General features: G+C 57.7%; 1 protein-coding gene across 1 annotated transcript; it reads right to left on the bottom strand.

The window, feature by feature from the left end:
- Positions 1 to 331: 331 nt before the first annotated feature.
- Positions 332 to 20,798, bottom strand: SLC26A11 (solute carrier family 26 member 11). The gene is made up of 17 exons (XM_077166167.1): positions 20,716 to 20,798; positions 18,998 to 19,224; positions 18,219 to 18,411; positions 17,708 to 17,793; positions 15,564 to 15,643; positions 14,631 to 14,773; positions 11,931 to 12,106; positions 11,438 to 11,510; positions 10,685 to 10,735; positions 8,798 to 8,858; positions 5,297 to 5,352; positions 5,055 to 5,195; positions 3,773 to 3,900; positions 3,419 to 3,515; positions 2,900 to 3,033; positions 2,053 to 2,125; positions 332 to 1,187 (listed from the first exon to the last, which is right to left on the bottom strand). The coding sequence occupies exons 2-17, from the start codon at positions 19,220 to 19,222 to the stop codon at positions 1,096 to 1,098; spliced, it is 1,809 nt and encodes a 602-aa protein (XP_077022282.1). The 5' UTR covers positions 19,223 to 19,224; positions 20,716 to 20,798; the 3' UTR covers positions 332 to 1,095.
- Between the last annotated feature and the right edge of the window lie 41 nt (positions 20,799 to 20,839).

The raw sequence follows: 20,839 nt of genomic DNA, 5'->3' as shown, positions 1-20,839 counted from the left end.
CAGAGCTTTATAAACCAAGCCAGCAGGACCCCTGTGTGTCCCCTGAGATCCCCAGGCCAGGCCCTTGCCCCACACTGTGCCCAGATGCTGGCTGAGGGCTGTTCAGGAAGAATGTGTTGGTGGCCACGGACTCCCTAGGCACTGCCCTGGGGCGGCTGAGCTCTTTCCTAGAGAAAGGGTCCCAGGAGCATGCCTCCATGGTTGCTCAAGCTTCCAGGGATCTACCCATTGAGAGGAGCTGCAAGCCAAAATAAGTAAATAAACAGAAATAAAGTACACGCAAGACGTTTAACAGGCACAAGTTCCTGTACAGCTGATCAAGTAAATCACAGTACACGCAGAACGGAATACCACAGGGCCGCTGGCTGTCACGTATTCTCTATTTATTATCACAATAAATACTCACTACAAATGACTGCCTTGAAAAGGGAGTTACACAGCACCATGAATGAGGTGATAACATTTACGTAGAACTGCACACATACGTCCACACATATAAACACGGAGTGGGGGGGCGGGTCTGGAGCAGTCACTAAAATGGAGTGGGGGGGTGTTCCTGTATTTTCTTACAATAAGCATTTATGATTTTTACAAAAACACCAAAGCTATTAAAATCACACACAAAAAAACAGAATTATCTTTAAACGGGGACGCGAAGTCATTTGGCACACCTTGGTTTTCTCCCCACCGACGGTGCAGACATGGCACTTCTCTGGGGTGCCCGCCCCCCTCGCAGCCTCCCCGCCTCGCCTGCCCGGCAGGAACCGGAACACAACAACCCGGCACTGCTATGGGCTCGGGAAGGCTGCTCCCCTCAAGCAGCCGGCACCCCCTCACCATCCGCCATCGGGTGGTCTAGTAATCCAGAAGCTCTGCAGCCCACCCCTCACCAAGGGGGGCACCCCAGGGACAGCAGGATGGCAAGTTTTTTGAGCACACCACTCGAAGCCAGCAATTCCCACCAAGACCTCCTTTCTTGCCCCCAGGCCCCCTACCCTCCGGACACCCTGCACCCCCGGCAGCAGCCAGCATGGACATCCAGCAACAAGAACCCTCTGGGAGAGTCTTCAGCGCGGGGCGCCAGCAGACGCCCGACTACGCTTTCAGCAGGGCGATCTTGTGCTCCGGAATCGAGTCTTCGGAGACGTTGTAGGGCTGCGTTCCCGGTTCCTGCCTCAGGTACTTCTCTGGGGAAGACACAACAGGTTTTTACACACTAAGAAAGGGGATCGGTTTCACCGCTGGGGTTAAAGTCTAGCACGTGGGGTTGCAGTGCAGGAAGGAATTACAGGGCCCTCCGGCCAGCTCCCTCTTTCTACCAGGGCTCCACTGGCGTCTCTCTGGGCGCGTCCCTACTTTCCACGTTATCCATGACACCTTGTTTTCATTGCCCCATCGTAGGACCAGGTGCCACCCGGCTCCCCTGCTGATGGGACTGCAGCTGCTTCTGATAGCAGACGGACGTCACACACAGAAGCCAGACACAAGAGGACTCTATGAGTCCATTTGTAGGACTTGCTGCAACAGGCAAAACTCCTACAGTACAAGAAATGAGTGGGTGCCCCTGGAGGGGGAGTGACACAGGGAGGGGTCACGAGGGAACCGCCTACACCGTGAACCGTCTTATTGATGGATGCGTGTTGTGTCCGTCTGTCAACTCACGCGGTGCAATTAAGATCGGCGTACCTTGTTGCGGGTATCCTTTCCTCGATTAACCACACACAGCTCAGAAAAACCCCGCGGAGCCAGAAGGGCTCACCCTGAGGACACGCCCCAGAGCCTCGTTGGGCTCCCTGGCCCACCTCGCTCTCCCCTGGCTGCTGCACCAGGACCTGGGCTGGAAATGCTGTGGAACTTCACAGCCCAAGGGGTTCCGCCGTGCTGAGACAGCCCAGGCCTCGGGGGCCGCTGGTTTGAGACACCCCCCCCCCGCCCGCCACGGCCCTGGCTTCTTCCTCCTTGTGGACAGAACTGGGGACCGAGCTCTCCTCCCTCCGGCCGTCTCCCGGCCCTGGGCCATCTCAGCCCGTGGAGAACGCCCGCGGTACCAACCTGCCTCCTCGAGGGTGGAGAAATACTGGAATCCCTTCAGGTCGGCAGACAGCAGGACACGGAGGACGGGCATCTGCGGGATGGACGAGCTTCAACTTGGGGACACGCACGATCGCGAGCGCAAACACCGGGGTCTGGGGCCCGGCCCTCCACCCCGACACAGGGTCTGGGCCCCTCTGGACGCAGGGGTGATGACAACACCGACCCCACGGGGTGCTCTGAAAAGTGACTAAAACCCTGACACATGCACGGCCTGGGGGGAGGAGGTCATCACCAGCCACGTGCATGGTGTGGAGGTGGGGCGGGGGTGGGGCGTGTTGATCGGCCGCGTGCACGGCGCCAGCAGCTGGGCGCACAGAGAAGAACCGAGTCCGCCTGCTGAGCAGACGTTAACCCTGACCCATCCCACCTTTCCTCGTGGAGGAACAACTGTCACTGCTGTTGTTACTGTTATTTATCGCCATCAACAGAAAATGCCGTGTTGCCTAGAGCTTGCTCGGGGCCCCTGAGCACTAGAAACACGACTTTGATGAGCCCACCCTCCCATCCACCTTTGGGCCCTCCACCCCAGAAGTGAAGCTCTGCAGCCCTCTTCGGCACGTGCGCCCTCCACGGGAAGAGGGCACAGCCCTCATTCCTGGGGCGTCTCCGCCCCAACGTCAGCGGGAGTGGGCAGTGGAGAGGGGCCTGGGGGGCGAGCCCACCGCCCGGCCCTTGGGGAGGGGCGCCGATGGGTGCAGAGCTGGCGTCCCCACGGGGGCATCACACTCTCCATGAGGAACGTCAGGCGGCAGCACCACGGGGCCCGCGGCCCCCTCCCGGGTCTGGCGTGGCCGCGTCCACCCACCTGCAGGCCGACGAAGGCCAGGCCCGCGCCCTGCTTGCGGAAGTCCTCCAGGAGCTCCCCGAGTCCCAGCACTACCGTGGAGTCGACGCTGCAGACGTGGGTGCAGTCCAGCACGGCGCTGCGCGGGGGGCACCCTGGGGACAGGCCGGGCCGGGTCACACGGAGTAGGGGGGGTGGAAAGTGGGTCACAGCAGGCCTGTGGGACGGGCGCCCGGCGGGGTCAGGGCGGCAGGGCCCGTGGGCGTGGCCACGCGGCGACACCCGTGGTTGCTGGGTCTTGTGGGAGACACAGGTCACGCTCCTTCCTTAGACACCCTCTCCTCAGAAGGAGCCGTGGACACAGGGAGGGAAAGGTAGGGACGCTCCCCCACCCCAGGCCCGCAGCCGAGGGGGATGCTGCTCTGGGAAGCTCAAAGCCGCAGGGACCACTTGGCGGGCGCCATCCAGGGTGGCAGGGAGCTTGGGGACAGCGAGGAGTTTGGGGGCTGGCTGTACCCCCACTTCTCACGCTCCATGTACCTTCCAGAGCCCGGCCGAGGGCCTCACGGAGGGTCTCCACCGCAGGGAAGTGCAGGCCGCTGGCCGGCTGCAGGATGAGCACCGGACCCTCGGTCACCTGGGGACGGCATGGGGACCGTTAGACCTGGGGAAGTCCGGTGGAGGGCTCAGCCCATCCAAGGGCGGGCCCTGAGGAGTTGGCAGGAGCACAGCCTTCTAACGAGGGGACCGCGGTGCTGTGCGCTTAGGGGAGGCCAGCTCCAGCAGTGTCCACTGACCACAAGCTCTGCCAGCTGCACAGCGGTGCAAGGAAGACCCGAGCCCACAGGTCCCTGCCCCTTGCCCACCCGAGCCTCCCCCCCGGGCAGCGGGTACCTGGGTCGCAGGCCTGGCCACAGAGTGCAGAAGAATCAGAGCTGACACCAGGGTCCCGGCCAGGATGCCATACTGAACTTCCCAGAAACACAGCAGGAAGGTCACGCCAAGGGGCAGCAAGTCGAGCCCTGGAGAGGGGGGTGGCGCCCAGCTGAGAGGTGCTGGCTCCAGCTCCTTGGTGCCCACGGCCCCAGAACCCACTGATCAGCCCAATGGCTTCATGGCTTCCTACATGTTAATTAAGATGGAATGGGCTGTGAGCCAGCCCCCAAGGAGCCCCCCATCCTGTGGACTGGGGACAGCAGTGCTGACAAGGCCACACGGGCTCGAAGCTCCCCCTGAGCTCCAGTTTTCCCCCAGTAAAATGGGCACATTTACTTCTACTTCAGGGCTATTCAAAAGATGCAGTGTGACAATGTATGAAAAACTCCTGGCACACGACTGGCGCTCGATAAAATAGAATAGATCCTCCCAGTTGATAATTCATCAGGGCTGATGAGAAAGAGCCCTTAAGCTCTTTGATAAACTAAACGGAAACTTGTTACAGAAAAGGATCTGCAGGTCAGGGAGTCCTAGAGTGGCTGCACCCAGCAGGGAAAGGGGCGGGGTGGGCTGGACTCTGGTCAGTGACCCCGAAAACTTTCCCAGCATTTCCCCAAATAGTCCATATAGGCCACAGGCAGGTAGCCAGAGGAGGAGGAGGGACCTCGCATGCTGGCAATGCGCTTGGCTGTGTCAAGCTCCAGGACTTCTCACCAGCTGTGGCAGCGTCTCCCGGTCTGCAGCTCATGCCACACCTACCTAAGTGCCCAGCTCAAATTCTGTGCCTGTGCCTGTGAGACGGCAGTGGGGTATGTCAGACCCCCCAGTGCTTCAAAGTTGCCCGCGTATGGACTGCTCGGGGCACCCCAAGAACATGCACTTCAGCCCTAGCCCAGTGCCTGCCCACGGGCCATGACGTGGGAGGAGGGCATCTGCGGATTCCAGCAGGTCAAGACGAGGTTACGGTGAGTGGGTGCACCTAGAAGCCACCGCCGGAGTGCTCTGAGGGAGGGGGAGTCTCAGACGGAGGCCTGGGGAGGCTGGGAGAGGCGAGCAAGGGGCCTCCCCGCGCCCAGGAAGGAACAGGGACTCCAGGCTCCAGCACCCCGAGAACCACACCCCCTACTTAAGGAGCTTGCCCGGGCTCTGGTCACGGCAGCCGTGGGGAGCCGGACACCCGTCCCTCAGAAGGGCTGAGGACGTGGCAAGGAGGCTTCCACGCGGACAGGGGGCTACGCACTCTTGACACGCCAGAGGGTCCTGACAATCTTGGTGTCGAAAAGGGGGGCCACGGCGGTGATGATGACGGCGGCCAGCGCAGACTTGGGGATGTAGTAGAAGAGGGAGGTCAGGTAGTCCAGCGAGAGCAGCACCAGGACGCCTGCGGGCGACGGGGCAGGGGGTCACGGGCACAACGGGGCCCCACCCGGGCAGGGACACAGCCCGTGAGGCCCACCCGCCGCGGCACGAGGGGGTACACACCTGTCACCAGGCCCCCGGCAGGGGTGCACACTCCAGACTGGGCGTTCACGGCCGTCCTGGAAGGCAAGGCACAGCCCGTGAGTCGCTGCTGGCCGTGGCTGCACGCAGGTTTCTACCCCCACAGCCCGGTGTGGCCATGTGGGGTGCGGGGTGGGAGGTGGGGGGAATGCCAGGCCTGGGGCTCCAGGAACTCCATCCCACCCTCCTCGTTTTGTTTTTAAGTAACTTCTATGGTTTTCTGTTGCTTACAGGAGTACGAAGCTGGGCAGTGAAAGAATGTCCCCCTGCTGCCCGCCAGGGGACAGGTGGCCAGGGTTGCAGAAGGCTGAGCAGGGCAGGCTGGACACGGGGCGCCAGGCCTCGGGGGCGAGTGCAAGGGGACACCTGGGCCCCAGGGCCAGCGCCCAGCACCCGAGGCTCATGGGTGCCACAGCACTTTGGGGTCCTCTCACCCAAGGAGGTGTCACCCTACAGAAACCCCCAACCACCCAGGGGCCTGGGTGCGAGTCCTGCCATCCAGCAAAGAGTCCACAAATAGAACAGCCTGTGACCGCACCCCACGCTGCCTTGACACTGAGAAATTAAAAATTAACAAATGACGATGACTGAGTCATCGCATAAATGCTCTCACTTTCTAGTGTATTGGAATAGCCAGAAGGAAGGGCCTGAAATCTCTGAACCCAGCTGCCGGGATCTCTGACAATGACAGCCTTTATCTTGACTTCATAAAAACCTCATGACGGACACACTCGACCCTCTCACCCCATTTTACAACTTTAGAGTTTTGTGATCCCTAAAGACAGTCCCTAATGTTTATTAATGAAGGAGCCTAAGTCAACCCAGAACGGACCCGCCCCAATTCTTAAACTATCGTACTTGACGGCACGGGAGCTAACCAAAAATGGGCCTGCCTGGCACACGCGGTAGCTTAGACTTTCACCTGTAAGAGACTGATACCTCATTATGTACTAAAAACCACACTGTCGTCATGTGAAGGCCATTTTCTTACATGCGTCCTGTGGCTAAGCCATCAAATGCACAGGCTCAACTATTACATCACCTTTAACCTCGTCATCTCGAGCCATTGTGCCCATTATCCCAAAACCTGCCCATCTCTTCTTTTTTTTTAATTTTTAATTTTTTTTTAAATACCAAAAAACACCATACAAACGCAAGCATTCTTAACTTCTGATCATTCCGTTCTACATATATAATCAGTAGTTCACAACATCATCACACAGTTGCATATTCATCATCGTGATCATTTCTTGGAACATTTGCATCAATTCAGAAAAAGAAATAAAGAGACAACAGAAAAATAAAACGAAAACAGAAAAAAATTCATACATACCATACCCCCTCACCCCTCCCTTTCATTGATCTCTAGCATTTTTTTTTTACATGGGCAGGCACCGGGAATCGAACCCGGGTCCTCGGGCATGGCAGGCAAGCATTCTTACCTGCTGAGCCACCATGGCCCGCCCGATCACTAACATTTCAATCTAAATTTATTTTAACCTTTGTTTCCATATTATTTATTTTTATGCTGTATGTTCTACTCGTCTGTTGATATTTTTATCTAAAAGGAACATCAGACACAAGGTTTTCACAATCACACACATTGTGAAAGCTGTATCATTATACAATCATCTTCAGGAAACATGGCTACTGGAGCACAGCTCTACATTTTCAGGCAGTTCCCTCCAGCCTCTGCATTACATCTTGAATAACAAGGTGATATCTATTTAATGCGTAAGAATAAGCTCCAGGGGCTGGGCACGGTGGCTCAGTGGCAGAGTTCTCGCCTGCCATGCCGGAGACCCGGGTTCGATTCCCTGGGCCTGCCCATGCGAAAAAGAAAGAATACCCTCCAGGATAACCTCTCGACTCTATTTGGAATCTCTCAGCCACTGACACCTGCCCATCTCTTGCTACTGTGAAACCAACAGAGTTACTGCAGCTCAAGGAGAACGATTTACAAGCCACTAGGCTTCATGCCTAGCAGTGGACTGTCTCTCTTTGAAACTCAGCACCTCAGGTCATTAGGGCACACGGGGCAGAGAACCCCACCTCTGATCGGTACCATCATGAGAAACGACACGGACACTGACTTTTATTGATATGGGAAGAGGCCAACAATCTGCTAAGAGGAAAAAAAAATGCCATTCTGTGTGTATGTATGCATATATATACATATACACCCATGCACACACATGTACATACAAACAGAAAAAAATGGGAAAGCAGAAACTTTAAAATTCTACCAGTCTACTCTAAAATTTACTAAGTGGTGGAATGAGAAGTTCATTTATTTTTAGTTTTCCATTTGTAGACTTCCCTTTGTTTCCTCTTGCCTGTGAAAGCCGAATTGGGGAACTGCACGCAGACCAAGTGCCCGGAAAAGCTTTCTCTGTCCTACAAGCTGCTCCTTTCGTTCGTATTTCCCTTTTTACTTTTGCCACCAGAAGATGGCAAAAGAATCTACCAGAGGATTTCAGTAACAGCAAAGACTCTCTGCCTTGTGCACCTGTTCCACCATCCCCCAGCCTGGACCTTTGTGCACGTCTCGCTTCCTTTCCCCCCCGAGTCTGAATTCTGTGTTATTTCTGTGCAGTTTGCAAGCGGCCTTTGGCCCTCTATGGCGCTAGGCAGAAAACTTACTAGTTAAGTGGCCAGAGGTGTTTTTCATTTCCGAATACACGGAAGGCATGTGCAGATACAGAGTGATTCAACAACCTCACCATCTAGTTATATAGACAAGAACATGTGAATGGTTTTAAAATTTTATAACAGCTAGAGGGTGGGCCACAGTGGCTCAGTGGCAGAGTTCTCGCCTGCCATGCCAGAGACCCGGGTTCATTTCCCGGTGCCTGCCCATGTTAAGAAAAAATAAATAAATAAATAAACAGCTAGAGATTTTTACTCCATAAATGTCAATATAGCACTTCCACACTACAGCACTGGAATGTTAACTCAGTTGAAATGTTAACTCAGTCCTCAAAATAGCTCGGTGAGTGGGATCTGATGGCTAAGCCCATTTTACAGATGAGGAAATGGAGGTGCAGGGAGGTCGGCAGCCTGCCCGCGCCCCCGTCCTCCCACCCCCCTTCCCTACTCAAGGCCGCAGAGCTGGGCCCCACCCCCTTCCCGACCTTTCAGGCAGTGCTGCAACCCCTCCTTGTCCCCAATTTCCTTCAGGACTTAACTCTGCCCCCGATGTGCAAGCCCCTGGATCTATCTGGAAGTGTTTAGTGTCAACCTGCAGAATTACCAGATGAGATCTGGAAGGAAAGCGAAGCACCTGCTCCTGCCCTTGGCAAAAATCCACCCTGCACTCATGGAGGGCTGTCGGCGGTTATGAGGATGGACAGACTTTAACTGGGAGAAGGGTGGAAAAGGCGAGCACGCGTGGGCAAGGGCCAGGCGAGGGTAAAGATGGGCCCCTGAGCTGCACAACCTCCTTGGCCATGGCCACAGGGAAGGAAGGGTACGGTCACTCACCGTCCAAAGCTGCCCGTGACGGGGTATGAGGAGACGAGGGAGCCCAGCACATTGGTGAGGCCTGGGGGAGACACATGGTAAAGGTTTACCTGGAGGGGCAGGAGCACAGGACAATGGGAGAAGAGGGGGGGCAGCTGGGGAGGGAGGGAGAGGAAAAGGCATGGAAGGAATTTCCAGGGGAGTGGGGGGAGCCTCTCTCTCAGGGAAGGAAAAACCAAACTATGATCTTTGCCAAGTTCCCTGAGTTGGGTCCCAGCTTTAGGGTAATTCTGTGATATAAACCTGCCTTTTGCCCCCTGTGTGAGAGAGAGAAGGTGGGGGCAGGGGGGACAGGGGGGGCCAAGGCCCAGATGCTCTGGGAATAAGATGCACCCTCACCTGCGGGGTTTTGCCAAAAAACAACCACTCCCTTTCGTGAAATAAAGGCCCAAGGTCAGGGGCGAATGTCAGGCTGTCTGTGTCTCCCACGGGACAGTGATCTGCCGCACTGGGGGTCGATGCTCCAGCCTTGTCCGCATCAGGACCCAGGCACCCAGGGAACAAGCCCCTGAGGTCGTGATGCGCCCAGGAGCTTCAGCTCACCCAGGGGCGTCTGCGAGGCGCCTGCCATCCCCACCTCTGTAAGCTCCAACAGTCACAGGCCCAATGCGAACCTTTCAAGGTCTGCTCTGGGGATGGCTCAGGGCAGAGCCCACTCTGTACCAGGGGCCTCGGTCACACGGGCCGGCTTACGGACTTGCGGGGGGCAGGGGAGCAGCACGTGATCACCTCAAGTCCTGACACTGGAGTCCGCAGCCCCACAGCCTGGGGTCAACACACTGTGCAAATGCACAGGCCTATGGAGCCCTCCCGGCCCTGCCCGCTGCGGGGCAGCCTCCCGCCCGATGGTGGCTGCACGAGGCTTGGCCTCTTCCATATCCAGGGCTCTCCCGCCCGTCCTGGGCAGCAGTGCGCCCCTTCAGCAGCCAGCACTGCAGGACTCCCGTTCACTTCATGGCCTTCTCTTGACTGCAGTCTCTGTCTCCTGTACCCCACCAAGGCAGCATCTCCCCTGGATGTGTATTCTGTGTTACTTTTGTACTAATGGGAACCGGAGGCTCAGAGGAATCTGGGGAGATGTAGCGGTGGGTGCTTGGGGCAGTCTGCAGATGTTTTCTGCCTAATGCCAGGTGATTCCTAGGAAACCCAACAGCACCCACCACCCAGGCAGGGCCTCGTTCCCCATGAGCTCCCAGGAGGGGGACCACGGCCTCCTGCTGCGCCCACCCCAGGACCCCGCATTCTGCTGTGAAGACGCCAAGTGTCTTGAGTCCGAAGGCTGCACCTGAAGCTGCCCACTGCTGCTGCCGGGTGGGGCCCGTGCCTACCCGAGGGGAGAGAGGGAGGGAAGGCAGGAAGGCCTGGGACACACAGTCGACCAAACCTGAAACAACAGCTCAACTGAAGACTCAGGTCATGGTCTCAAAAGAGACCACCAGAGAAGGCGGACGGTACAAATGACAGCAGCACCAAAGCCCGGGCCAATGCCAGGCAGTCAGACGCCTGGGGCCACCTGGGACCACCTGCCTCTGCCTCAAAGGGGCAGGGCCGCAGATGCTACCTGGACACATTCTTTCCCAATCTGACCAAAGGCCTCAGAGGCCCCTCCCTGAGGTGGAACATTCCAGGCATTCCTTGGTCTGGGGCAAGGCCATGGACTCAGGGTCTGATATACAGCGGGCACCCAATAAGAGGCAGCCAGAACTAATAGCAGCTGTCAGCAAACTGTTCCTAGGAATTAAACCCACCCCTGCCTGGGGCCACCCTAGCCTCTGTCCTGCCTCGTGACCATCACCGCACAGCAAGGGGAGATGCAGCGAAGCCTGCAGGGACCCAAGGGAGTCTTACCAATGGCCAGCAGCTCCTGGTTGGTGCTAATGCGGTAATTATTTTGAGACGCTATAGAGAACAGAGAGCAGAAACACTGTCACTGGACACACACCATCACTGCACAAACAACTGCGCAATGAATAATGGGTTACAACATTCTAAGTACAGCGTCACCAAATTTTGTAAATGAGCGTATACACAATTAAAACGTTCACGGAAGTGTGCATGCATGTATATGTGTGTGCGTCACAAGAAAAGAGTAGAATGACATACAGTGAGGTGTTGACAACTGCCAGCTGGAGTCGAGTGGGGGGGTACGGGTGATTTGTTTTTCTTTACACATTTCTACAGTTCCAACATTTTCTATAATAAACAACTATTGCTAGTACAATGAGGGAGAAAACTTTTACACTAAAACCTCTCTGCTTATAAGCTGAGATAATTAGAAAGTTCAAGGTGAGGCCATCCCAACGAGGTGACAGGCAATGGTTTTAGGGACAAGAGTCTAAGACGAGGGTCGGAAACCTTTTTCCGAATGGGGCTAAGTTGTAAAGATTTTTGGATGTGTGAAGCTTTGGATTGGGTTTTTCACTATCATTCCATCTTTACTGTAGACTTTCTTAGAAAGACATGGCCATGCATTACGTGAAAGAAAATTCAAAGTTGTAGAACTAGCAAAGATAAAAGCGAGCAAGAGAGCAGGCAAGCAAGCAAGGCAGGTGGGCCTGCAGGGTGAGACCCCAGGGAGGGCGTGTGCGATAGGCAGCTTACCAAAGGCTTTGGCCACCGCGATACTCTCCAGTAGACCCATCAGGGGCACCACAGCCAGTCCGGCCCCCATGTCCTGGGAGAGGAGAGGGACAGTGAGTGGCCCTTGGAGCTCAGGCCCCCACCGATGTAGAAGGAGAAGCAAAGCACCGGGCGGGGGCCAGCTCTTCTCCATGTGTCACCAAAGCCAACACGCTTCCGTGGCAGCCTCGTGACCTTGCACACGAAGGAAGGTGTAAAGGAGCAAGGAAAACATGGCCAACTCATTCTCTGCCAGTGTCCAGAAAAGGAGGGACACTCCCAGGAAAAAGCACGAGGTCCTCTTGAGGTTCGGTCCGCCCAGGGAGTCCTTCGCTAGCTGTCCCTTCACCCAGAGATGCCCCTCTCCGAGGACTGAACTCAGACGTCCGGGTCCCTGAGCCGATGCAGCAGGGCCACGAACCCAGCCCGGGAGGCGGCTCAGCCTCGGCCCAGCAGGCTCCCCTTCGCTGCTTACCTGTACCATCTCGGTGAAGGAAATGGTCCCGTTGGCAGTGGTCACTGAGAAGGGAGGGACCCGCACTGGAGGGAGCCCCTCGGCCGTCTCCCCAGTGAGAACGAATGGCTGGTATCCAGTCACCTCGAAGGAGTAGGCGACCAGGGCAGCAAACGAGACCACCAGGGCGTTGCGGGCTGGGACGAAAGAGAAGCACGTCTTCTTGAGAGCCCTGCTCCGGGCCAACGCGGGAGTGGGGCCAGGTCAGACCCTGCTCCAGCTCAGGGTGCCCGCGGCCACCCTATTGCAGGAAGTGCAACCCCTCATCCCAGGCCCGACTCATCGTGACCATTCACCGCACGGGATCAAGCGGACGCATGAGTGTGTGGGCCAGAAGTGTGGCAACGGGCAGGCCTGGCATGCAAGCTGCCCGCTGAACGTTCCCAGGTGGCCACACACGGCCAATGGGTGAGAATGAAAGCACATGTCACAATCAGATGCCCGGGGAAACTCCTCTCTGAAGTAAGGTTGAGGAGCAGACCAGATTTACCCTCCTGCTTAAAAGAACTAAAAACTGGATAAATATATAGGAAATGATGGTCTTCGAGGCTTGGACATCAGGCATGAAGGACAGTTTCGTATTCCCAGAATCTTCTTGAGCTTCGTTCTGGGAAGCAGGTTTGTTATCTCTTGGGTCCTGCTTTTAGCTGTATCAAAGTCCACAAAGGAAGATGCCAGGGGAACGGGGACAGAAAAAATCCTTGAAGAGCTATGACTCATGAGGTTGGTAAGGAACTCAGAAGAGGTAAAGGAAGTCAATGAGCCCGTTCCTCAAAATTGCTAAACAAACCTAAGGTACTGCTAGACAGCAACTGTCCACCTGTCCTAACTCAGCTAACATATAAGTTGAAACCATGCCTTCGAAAAAAAAACCATTGAGAATTTGGTAACAAATTCTTCAAGGTGCTGCTGCTATATCCCCTGGGGAGAAAGAAGACAATAGTCCCTACGAGACTTATAGGGTTTCAGAGATGCGTTTCCTAACCTGTCAGATGCCCACGAATCACCTGCAGATAATGTTAAAGGAGCAGGCTGGGCACTTCCACCAAGGTCAAGTCTTGGCCAAGGGTGCTGGGCCACATTCTGGGTAGCGCGGGGTACGGGGAGAATGACGGTGTCCGAAGAGGACATTCGAACCCGTTAGGTTATATGGTAAGGGGGTCATCAGGCCACAGCTGGACTCAAGACTCTGCTGACCTGGAGAGGGCAAGAGGCCCCTGGAGTATCCAAGCAAGCCCAATGGAAACAGGGAGGCAGAAAACACAGTAGAGTCGAGAGTGATGTAATGAGAGACTCGCCTGGCCACTGTAGGCGCCAAGTGTGGATGGAGCCCTGACCAAGGAATGTAGGCAGCTTCTGAGGATGGGAAAGGCCAGAGGACAGATGTGCCGCAGAGCCCCCAGAAATGACTGCCGCCCCCATACCTCGATTTTAGCCCAGGGAGACCCATTTCAGACTTTCGAACCACTGAATTGTAAAACAGTAAACATGCAACTGTTCTAAGCCAATGAGGTTAAGAGTGTTTGTTACAATTGCAATACAAAATCAGTAGGTACAGAGTTTATCCGAATAGAGTATCTTCACAGTCTTATCTCTTGTCATCTTCTCAGGTGCAGTTTTCCATATTTTGTAGACAACTAAACCAAAGCTCAGAGATTTCAGCAAGTGACTCGTGCAAGGCCAAACACCAGGCAGGTGGATGGGCTGGGACTTCAGCTAGACCTTTTGACCACAAGCCCGGTGCTCTCTGCACCCTCCCAAGCCCTTGGCCTTTGCCCCCAGTCCCAAGTCCACAGAAGAGGGTCTGGTGGGTGACTACAGAATCAGTCAAGCCTGAGAAGCTGGAGGTGACTAAATCCAGCTACACTGCCCCATCCCTCTCCCTCCTTGCCCTCGTTACAGCCCATGGCCCCCGAATAGCAAGGCTGTTTTCTTTTTCCCTGAGGACAGAGAGAAGGTTCAGCAGACATCAGGATCTCCCTTGCATCCCCCTAACGTACATGCCCCGTCTCTGGGTGCCACTGAATAAAGAGCACAGGGGGCCTTGGCAGGGGGGTTCCAGCTCCTCGGAGAAGCTTCTTTAACTGGCCAGAGGCCATCTCAACTCCCAGCCTGGAAGCCTTGGCTGCAGCCCTTCTTTACCCCTTCCCACTGACCGTGACTCGCCTGTTGATCCCAGGCCTGATGCAAAATGTTTATAGTCCGGGCAGGGAAACGACTAACACCGAAGCCCCTGGTTTCAAGTAGAGGCTTGTTTGCTCCCCAGGGACCTGCCTGCCCACTGGACAGGCTCCGGAGCTCCACCCTGACCATTCTCTTATAGGCGGCTTCCTGTGCGCTGTAAGATTTGAGCAGCACCCCAAGCCCCTACCCAGCAGCTGCCACAAACAGTCACCCCACGCCCAGCTGTGACAACCAAACGTGGCTCCGGACACTGTCCTGGGGGAGGGGGATGACCTTGCCCACCCCCTCCCCCCCACGCTGAGACCCACTGCATGGACTGACTGATGGCACGCTGGAGAGTTGTAACCATTCCCAAGCCACCTGGTGCCCAGACCTAACCCATGACTCTCTAGGGGTGGGACTTGGGGCTCCCAGAGGATCAGGAGGGCAGCTGGGCTGAGCACGACAGCCGCGGGGCCAGCCCTTCGGTTCCCTCACCTGTGGTCGCCGTCCACACTAGCCCGTGGCTGAGCCGCACGCCGGGGGGCATCTCGGGGTGGACAGGGGGCACGTGGTCCCGCATCAGCTTCAGCACCAGCAGCAGCACCATGCAGACCAACCCCAGGACGGCATCTCCCACCCTGCAGACAGAGGACAGCGCCACCCCTCAGCCATCAGCGGCCATCTCTGCCAGGAGGCTTTTGTGTCCCACCGCTCTCCTGTTTCCTTTTAAAATAATCTGCTCAGTTTCCTAAACGGATCTGCCCGCTTTCAAAACCTCATTCGAAGTTTAGTACACAGGACAGGCACACGCAGGGTTGGGAGTCACGGGCCCGGTCCACAAGGGACAGCAGTGCCACTAGCATGAGCCACGAAGCTCTTGGGCTAAGGCTGCCTCATCGGTCCTAGGTGGGCTGAGAATCGGTAAGGCCCCTTTCACCCCTGCCCAGTCCATGATGATCTCCGTTCTCCCCTGCCTCCCAGGAGGCAGTGCTGATCCCTGGTGGCTGTCCCGCCGGCCCGGGGAGCCCACTGATGTCCACGTGGGTACAGCTACCAGGGTGGCCTAGCAGAAACTAGAGGGGGAGGAGGGGCTGGTTGCAGCATCCCCTCTCCCTCCTTCCCGCTCAGCCTGCCCCAACCCACCAGCCTTCTCTGCAGCCCCAGCAAAAACAATTTCCCCTCCTTGCCCCTCCAGCCGGATGGTGTCGTGGGGTGCGCTCTCAGCAGCCCCCTCTTGTCGCCTTACCTGGCCCAGTTCTGGGCTCGCTATTTAAGCATCTGAGGGACGAACCCCCTGCAGGGACCTGAAGACCAGACTGCCCGACCTCACTCAGCAGGTCCGGGCCAGCCTGAGAGTCTCTTTCCTGACCAGCCCCTAGCCGGGCCCCGGAGGGGTGGGTGGGGTCAGCGGCGGCGGGGGTGGGGTACCTGGTCTCTCCGATGCTGAGGAAGGTGTGATACACTTGCAGGAAGAACTGCCTGGGGATGTCCTGCAGTCCCAGAAGGTTCTGTTCAAACACAGGTTCTGGTGAGACCACTTCCAAGAGGGCGGGGACCCTCGCTGGGCCACATTTCCTGCACTTTCCACTTAACCCCACCCCCCAGCTCTGGGCCGAAGGAGATGCTGCGCAAGGAAGGAGAGAGGCTCCCACCGGGACTGGGGCCACGGCTGCTGGGCTGAGGCCCTCCTCCATGGGAGGACTCTTGTACCCCCAACCAGGGGCCCTTCCTGGGGGGTAGGGGGACGGGGGCATCTCCTCCCCCCTCCAGGCACTCCCTAAGCCCCCCTGGGACAGGGCACCAGAACCATCCTCGTGGCTGGTGGGGGAGGCGTTTCACAGCATTTCTAGGCTGTGACATGTTCTAAAATATCTCCATTTCTGTCAAACAGGTCTGGACGATCTCAGGGCGGGGGGGCCTGGTTCTACCGCCGCCCGCCCACCCTGTCCCTGCCACCACTGGTCCAGGGCCACGTCTGTCACTTGACCGCTCGCCCCTGCTACTGTTGCCTGGCAACCACATCTATCCCTGGGCAGCCTGCCCCGTCTCGGCCACCAGTGGTCTGAGGCCACGTCCGTCACTCGGTCACCTGCCCCGCCCCCGTTGCCAGGCAACCACGGGTGTCATTCTGCCCACACACACCCCACCTTCCCCCCAGCAGGAAGGCACAATCTCAGCTGCTGAGGCCAGCGGTGCCAGGGCTCAGGGAGCCTGGAGGAAGAGGAGTTAGGGATTGCTGGCCCCTTGGGGCTTCCCACCGGTGGGGTCTTCCTGTGGAAGGAGGGGGGGGTCTCTCCTACAGACTATTAGTTTATCTTAAGACCAGCCAGGATTGAGGGAGGGGGGTAACCGAGGTCCCCGGGGCTCACCCAGGCAGGGATGGACGCCATGTGTGGGTCTTAGGGATCCACCTGTACCCCGACACGTCAGGAGGGCCCACCCCTCCTGGAGGGCTCTCAGAACTAGTCACGTTTGTGAAGATATGGTGGAGTCTAGGGTCACCAAGCAGTCGTACACCAAAGAAGAATGCATAAAGAAGCCACCTCCATGTTATAAAAGAACATTCTAGTCACTTAAAGAATATTATCTCAGAATAAAGGACAGACCATCCCACGACACAGTGCTTGCCAAGCTTACTCCGGCATATGTGTGTATAAAATATGTAAACTGTATTCAGCCCACACCTCCTAAATTGTTTCCTCGTCTAAAAGATGGAGCTAGTGACACATCCACCTCCCGGTGGGGAGAAGAGGGGTTGGGAAAATTAAACACAGGATGAGGGTTTAACCCAGTCCCTGGCACAAAAATAAGAGTGCAAAAATGTCAGCTACTTTGTTTTCACGCAGGTGATGTATTCTTTTGCCCTGGTCCTCTCACTCGAGCCAGCAGGGAGCACGGCGTGGAGGGGGCCTGGAAATGAGGCCCGGAGAGGGGCTGAGTCTGCACCTCTGGCCCCCGGCCCCCAGGATGCAGCTTTCTTCCTAGGCACACTGAATTGGGCACTTCCCTAATTTCCACCAAGCACAGGGCTGGTTTGGCAGGGGTCTGGCCCTCAAGGAATTGGAAATCCAGGAAAAGGAGAAGGAGCTAAGTCCTTGAGAGACTTATTGGTATTGATTCCAGTACTTACTGTAGAGGTTTATGAAAAATATAAACATCGTGGCATTTAAAAAACATGAAAGTAATTGGGAAAAAAAGGGAAGCCGTCTAAGCTCTATCAGCATAGGGAAGTAATTTGCTTGTTGACATTTCAGCAGCAAACTCATGACGCGTGGAAGTTCCTGGGTGTTTGGTAAAGACCACAGGACAGAATCACTCGAGAAATGAACCCACCACAGTGGCCGGAGAACCCACCGGAGCTGATGGACGTGATTACCAGGCTCCCAAATCACCGGTGGTAAAATTTGCATGTTTCTCGGTGTCTTCCCCAGACTCATTTTCGTAACGGAGACCCAGGAAAGCACAGAGCTCCCCGGACGAGGGGAGCACCTCTCAACCAGCTAAGACTGCTGTCCACAGGCATCGGGACCCCGCCGTGGTCCTGCCACCCCACAGGTGGGGACTGAACCTACCTTAATCTGTCCGAAGCCTATGGTGACGGCGGCAGCAGAGGTGAAGCCTTTGATGACAGGGCAGGAAACAAAGTCCAGCAGGAACCCTGGCCAGCCAAGAGCAAATCCTAAACTGGTCCCCAGCTCCTCCCAACCCCAGAGGACAGCGAATAGGGTGTGTGTAGGGGGGACGGTGGAAGTGTTGGGGCTGCAGGGCTGGGAGAGGTGGCTGGGGAGGTACAGGGGGAGGGGGACGGGTGAGCGACATAACCCGTGTGGACTGTTTCGGGGGAGCAGGAAAGGGGCCTGAGGACCTGGGCAATTCTCTACGTGTCCTGGCCTCTGAGCAGAGCCCAGAAACTTCCAGGGCGGGGCTGGGGTGGGGGCCCTCTCCCGGAGAACCTGGGGTGGCCCCGGAAAATGCACAAAGGCCAGGCAGAGGTTGAGGCATCCTGGGAGGTGGGTGCCTGTGACCCCAGGAGGAGCAGAATCGAGTCCCTCCGGCCCGAGGCAGGGAGGCTGAGGGTCTTACCCAAGTGCAGGAAACCCATGGCCAGCTGGACACACCCGGACAGAAAGGCCAGCAGCACGGCGTAGGCGGGCTCGTGGGAAGTGTAGAAGGAGACCAGCAGGGACATGATGGCCGTGGGGCCCAGGGTCACGTCCCGGGAGGTGCCCAGGAAGAAATACACAAAGCATCCCATGAAGGCAGAATAGAGGCCATACTGTGGGGGAAGACGGCCGGCCGTGAGTGACAGGAGGGATAGAGCCGTGAGTGACAGGAGGGACAGAGCTGACCCTCCCCAAGGCCGCCGGGGCCTGCCACGCACACCTGTGTGTCCCAAGGTGGCACGTCCATGCCCAGGGAACCTGGGTGGTGAGTGCCTGTTCCCAGGCACGCAGGGCATCCCGGCACCCTCTTTTACTGGGAATGAGACCATCCTACACAGTGTGGGCTGCTGGGAGTGATGAGGGGGCCTCTCTTCTCCCCCCACCCACACCCGAATGGGGCCTCAGGGTGTTAGTGACCACCCAGCGGGGGATGGGCTGTGCTGCCTGCTCCGTCTGAGTCTGCGAGACTGTTCTAGAGCCGGTGAGTCACCACCGGCCCCCGTGCGGACAACCTGGGGCTGGCTCGATGTCCCTGCGTGGGAAGCAGTCAGGAGAGGAGGGAGCAGCCTGCCCAGAGGCGAGCGTGTTAAGAAACCCAGGATTCCCTGAGCCCTGTGGGGTTGGAGACCTGGGGGGCGGGGGGGGGGGGCTGCTGTCTGCGGATGCATCCCCCAACCCCACTGCGGGGCGACACCTCACCTGGGGCGGGAGGCCGGCCACCTCAGCATAGGCCAGCGCCTGCGGGACGACTGTAAGCCCCACTGAGAGCCCAGCGATGAAGTCCATCTTCAGCCACTGCACGGAGTAGTCGGGGAGCCAGGCAAGGATAGGCAGGCGCCTCTGCACGGCGGCAGGGGAGCAGCAGCCCGCCATGCTGCAGCCTGGAGACCCCGCCTTACCCAGCGCCTTCACAGAGGAGGGCATCCCTGGGGGGACAACAGGAGCAGTGGTCAGGATTTGGGTGTGGAGAATCCCTGGGGCACCGTCTCTGCTCCCCCAGGGATCTGAGCCTGGTGGGTGACCGTCCCCAGGGCCCAGGGTCCCCTGAGGAAGAAGCCAAGACTCTGAGGCCATGATCAAACAGTGGGCACCGAATCCCACCTGCCGTCCACCTCTGGGGGTCCTGGCTCCCTCCTCGGTTTCCTTCAAGAGAGGCTAATAGAGTACCTGGACTCAGCGTTTCTCTTCCCAGGGGGAATTTTTCCCTTTCTTGTTTTTCCTCCCCAAAGAATTTAACAGGAAGCAGCTCCAGGAACAGCGGGACCCAAGCCACAGGCAGGGTGGGCACGGGGGTGGGTGCTCCGAGGGGCTGCGAGGCCACATTCCAAGTGCGCAGGCCACAGCTCCGCCCCCCGCTGCGGACTGCAGCGCAGGGAGGGGGCAGCTCCCCGGGGTCCCAGCCTCCCACTGGGGGAGGGGCACTCCATCTTGAGGCCCATCTGGGGGGCTCTCCCTTCCTGAAGCCCATCTGGGGGGGTCTCCTATCCTGAAGCCCATGTGGGGGGGTTCTCCCTTCCTGAAGCCCATCTGAGGGGGTTCTCCTTTCCTGAAGCCCATCTGGGGGGGGGGTTCTCCCTTTCTGAAGCCCATCTGGGGGGGTCTCCTTTCCTGAAGCCCATCTGGGGGGTCTCCCTTCCTGAAGCCCATCTGGGGAGGGGTCTTCCTTCCTGAAGCCCATCTGAGGGGGGTCTCCCTTCCTGAAGCCCATCTGGGGGGGTCTCCCTTCCTGAAGCCCATCTGAGGGGGGTCTCCCTTCCTCAAGCCTGTCTAAGGGGGTCTCCATTTCTGAGGCCTGTCTAAGGGGCTGTCTCTTATCCTGAAGCCCATCTGGGGGGGTTCTCCCTTCCTCAAGCCCATCTGGGGGGGTTCTCCCTTCCTGAAGCCCATCTGGGGGGTCTCCCTTCCTCAAGCCTGTCTGAGGGGGTGTCTCCTTTCCTGAAGCCCATCTGGGGGTGTCTCCCTTCCTGAAGCCCGTCTGCGGAGTGGGGGTCTCCCTTTCTGAGGCCACGTCTTCCCCTGCCCCCACCTGTTGCAGTCATATCCCCGAGAGAACCCAGGGATTCTAGATGGTTCCGGGGAGAACGTCAGAGGGTCCTCCATTAATTCATTGCGCACATCTCTCGAGGCCTGTCGCCCCCCTCCCCCGCGCACAAATTTGGCCCTAGTTCCGCACCCTCACCCCCAGCGGGGCGGCTCCAGACAGAATCCCCTCCACCCCAAATCCGACGCCGCCTGCCCGCCGACCCTCGCTTCCGAGGGTGGGGACCCTCCGCGGCCTGCAGGCACCGATCGGGGCCAAGGCCGGAGCGGACCTGGATGGAGAATGTGGCGGGGTCTGCGGTCCTCCCGGGATACGCCCGTACCCCCGGGCTCCTCAATCCTCCCGGCCCCGGGCCCTTGGGAGGCTGCACACTCACCGCGCGCCGCAGCTCGGGGGCTCTCCAGGTGCCGCAGCAGCGGGGTCCGCAGGACTCGCAGGGGGCGGGGTCCGGCACCCACGTGACCGCCACGGGGCGGGGCTCCCCAGGCCGCGCGCCCTTA

The sequence above is a fragment of the Tamandua tetradactyla genome, chromosome 6, assembly GCF_023851605.1.
Source record: "Tamandua tetradactyla isolate mTamTet1 chromosome 6, mTamTet1.pri, whole genome shotgun sequence".
NCBI lineage: Eukaryota > Metazoa > Chordata > Mammalia > Pilosa > Myrmecophagidae > Tamandua > Tamandua tetradactyla.
The sequence above is the reverse complement of the archived record's forward strand: the minus strand, read 5'-3'. Positions and strand labels throughout refer to the sequence as shown.